The following is a 3,932-nucleotide window of genomic DNA, read 5'->3' on the forward strand; positions in this document are numbered from 1 at the left end:
CTTAAAGTTCATCTTGTTTAATTGTTGTGAAAATGGTTGCTGTAGGCTAATGTGTTTTTATATTCTAATAACGTACTTCTGAATGCATTTCTTACACCTATCCCCAATGTCATCAGTCTGCAATCCACGAGTAAAGCAGGTTGCTCTTTTTGCAAGCTGACTAACAAAAAAAAAACCCTTTCTAATCATCAGATAGCTCCCATCTTAAAGTAGTGCTGATCATCATTCTGAGAGGTGCCTTCCAATGAAGAAACATGCAAAGAAGCACATGGCTTTATTTTTCACCTTCCTCTTCTCCTTCAATTCAGACCATCCTTCCTATTGTCCCTTATTTTCTCCTATTCTTCCCTCTTAGATATGAAGCTTTGTGTATCGGAGGTAAAAAATCACGTAAATAACACATGTACAGTATGAAATACCAAAGCTGCCTACGTGGAGTCTGTGGGCTTGCCAGTTCTGGTTATGGAAATAGAAGGAACCACCTTTCATAACTGCAGTCACTGTGTGTTACACAGGGGATTAATTTGTCCAATTTATTGTCTCGCACAGGTCGAGAAGCTGGAAATGAAGAACGAAATTATTTTTTCTTTGCTCTGTTGTTTCACAGTTGATGCCTCAGGGTTACAGCGTGTGTCTGACACACGCGAACATTTACATTTCCCTCTCCCCATTTCTTTCCATTGTGTCAACAATGGATGTGGTGGGAGATCAAACCAGTCACAGAGATGAGCTGCCTCCTCATTTTTCCTGGCTGAGATTCAGAGGATAAATTGTTGCTAACCAACATCATCTGGTATTACAGAAGGGAAACCGGTTAACTTAGCTCCCATTTATCCACAGTCTTCCATAAATCATGATCTTTATTCTCTTTAGGCAAGCCCAGCCTTAGACATAGTTGAGGCAGAGGGGAAAAAACTTGTTTCTAAAGAAAACAACAGTTACTCTTAAGGAGAAGGATCCTACGTAACCATACATCAGGTAGCTCCATTTTCCCACCTACAGCTTGAGCTCACAGTGCAGCATTTCTGCAGACGGGCATGCTTTAGTAGACCAGCTCTTAGGTCACTAGGAGTGCTTCGTGTGATAGGACTGTAAGTCAGGGTAATTACAAGCTCAACTGCTCCTTGCTTGCACTGTTCAACATGCTCTAGCTAGCACTATGTGATCCAGCTGTCATTCTCCTCAGATCCATTCATTTATCTGAGCCCTGCAGCTTTAGCAGTGGGCAGTGGCAGAGTGCCACTGTTTGTCGTGATGCTCCGCTGATAATCCCAGCGTTGGCTGGAGTTCTCTAGACAGTGACTTTTTAGTACGACTGCATTTTGTGTAATGTTCGTTCATAAAACAGGACTTGCAGATCAGTACGCCTTCACTTAAGTCTTTCTTGAGACAACACACAAACTTAAATAATCTAGAAGTTTACTTGAGTTTATTATACCCTCCTTTTCTAAAGCTCCTTTGGAAGTTTTAGAATTGCCCATTGCCTGCCATGGGGATTCCCAAGAGTTATAATTCTGGAGCAAAGACAGGGCCCCTCAGTGATACAAACAAGTACGTAGTGATAAGGTACTGAAAGCTGAACATAGTTAAGATTTTAGCAGAGAGTGGGTTAACCCTCTAAACAGCCAATCTCAAATCACTAGCAATAGCAACAGAGATCCCACTTTGGGATAGCAGCAAGATGACAAAGCTTACCTCTGCCAAAACAGCCAGAAAATGGAACCACAGCTCTTGAAAGGTCTGAATCACACCTTGTCCATTCTTGTATATTCCCGTAGGCTTTCTTTTTCCACAGTCCTACCACAGGCCCTAAAGGTAAGTAAATTAATGATTTCTTTTTGTACTAAAGAGTATACACACTAAAAAAAATCAAAACACATAACTCCATCCAAAGCTCAGCTGTAAGAGTATGTAAGGAACTGCTTCATTTAGAGTAATTCTGGGAAGTTTGGGAGCAGGACTGAGACAGTATTTTATTGAAAATATTATTTTAAGCCCCCATGCAGCAAAGAAAGCCTGTTGCTCTTAAACTGAAGTGCAGCTGTAGTGATGTGGTTTACAAACCCCAGCTTCTGAAAACAACAGTTCTGTGCTTAAGGATTAAACACTGCATAAAGCTGTAGCTGACTGTGGGAATGGAAGACCTAGAAGCAGGGCTGTACGATTCTCCTGAGCAAGAGCAGACTTTCAGACTGACTTTTAAATTGCAGTGAATCAGGGAGGCAAAACCTTTTAACATTTCCAGTACCTGTTTTTTATACCAATTTGAGCTTTGTGGTCCATGCATTCCACAGACTTCATACTAGTTTTGTGTGAGCAGAATTTGAATCTGATTTTCAAAGTCATCTTAAGAATTTTTTGGTTTCTTAGAATCACAGCTGGAGGTAGTCACCTTGGTTCTCAGCTACTACTCAATGTTAGAACAAAGACCTATTGTTGTGTTTAGGGTGCCAATTGTAATTGAAATAATATTCCAATTTTTGTGTAGAAACCATGTATTTCTCATGTATTTATTAACAATCTTTCGTAAATGAGTCAGTGAAAGGGGAGTTGCCATGTCATTAAATGAGTAAACTCTATACAAAGATTTTATGTGATCATCAATAGAAGTGTTTTTTCCAAAATTGTTTCCATATGGCTTTTTAGAAATTAGTCTTATAGTAACCGTTTTTCAAAGTATTTAGTTAATTACAGCATAATTGACTTCTGTTTTTTTTTTCTATATACTTAATGGGAACTAAAATAATTAAGATTTTAACATGTAATGTTAAATAAAAAAGACATAATTTCCTTTTCTAAAAAATACACTTGAATTCTATGTTCTTACGTGATACTATCATAATTTTGACACTTCCTTTCTGAAGCTGGAATATCCTGTCACATGCAGGAATTATTCCTGGTTTCCCTCTGTACCCACTGGGAACTGAGACCTCAGCATTTGAGACAAAAGTTCCCCAGTGTCAGTAAATGGAGTCAGTTCTACCTGACTGGACAAAAAGAGCCTCGCCAGAAAGCTTTTCTGACCATACTCAGACACTGCTGATTTCTTTCCAATTATTTTATCAACCATAAATGTTTCTGAGCCTCAGTCACTGCATTTGTTCCAAACTCGAAAACAACCACTCACTCACTAAACCCATATATCTGTTTTTCATTCCAGAAGACACTTGCAGAAGTAGCGAAGTGATGTGAAATTACCTTCCAAGATGACTCTTCTACCTGGAGAAAATTCTGATTATGACTATAGTGCCCTGAGCTGTGCTTCAGATACTTCCTTCAACCACACATTCTTTCCAGAAACAGAAACCCTTAAGGGAGTCTTTTACCAAAGAGCCAAGCTAATTCATCCTGAGGAGGATCTCCTGAAAGGGTTTCACCCTGATGATCGGAAGCATCATATTATTATAAACGTAGGGGGCATTAAGTATTTGCTCCCATGGACCACGCTTGATGAATTCCCATTGACACGTTTGGGACAGCTAAAATTCTGCAACAATTTTGATGACATACTAAACATCTGTGATGATTACGATGTGACATGTAATGAATTCTTTTTCGACCGCAACCCAGGAGCATTCAGGACAATCCTGACCTTTTTGCGGGTTGGAAAACTTCGGCTCCTGCGGGAGATGTGTGCGTTGTCTTTCCAAGAGGAGCTGCTCTACTGGGGAATTGAGGAAGACAACTTGGACTGGTGTTGTAAAAGGAGGTATCTGCAAAAAATGGAGGAGCTTACTGAAATAAATGAACGGGAGGATGACCTCATAGAAAATGAAACAGGTGAAACATTAGAGGAGACAAAAATTGGCTTGTGCATGAGAAAGTTACAAGACATGGTGGAAAGACCCCAGTCTGGCCTCCCTGGGAAAGTGTTTGCTTGTTTGTCTGTTTTATTTGTAACTATTACAGCAGTGAATTTATCCATCAGCACC

The 3,932-nt window shown here is 39.8% G+C and overlaps 1 protein-coding gene across 1 annotated transcript in view; it reads left to right on the forward strand.

Moving 5' to 3' along the window:
* Positions 1–3,206: 3,206 nt before the first annotated feature.
* KCNG1 (potassium voltage-gated channel modifier subfamily G member 1) overlaps positions 3,207–3,932 on the forward strand; it is a gene marked incomplete at its 5' end in the record, with an annotated part of 2,311 nt that continues 1,585 nt past the window's right edge. The window contains one exon of the mRNA XM_082773010.1: positions 3,207–3,932. This exon is cut by the window's right edge and continues 30 nt beyond it. Within this exon, the coding sequence (XP_082629136.1) occupies positions 3,207–3,932 (726 nt within the window).

The sequence above is a fragment of the Aythya marila genome, assembly GCF_965140915.1.
Source record: "Aythya marila genome assembly, chromosome: 16".
NCBI lineage: Eukaryota > Metazoa > Chordata > Aves > Anseriformes > Anatidae > Aythya > Aythya marila.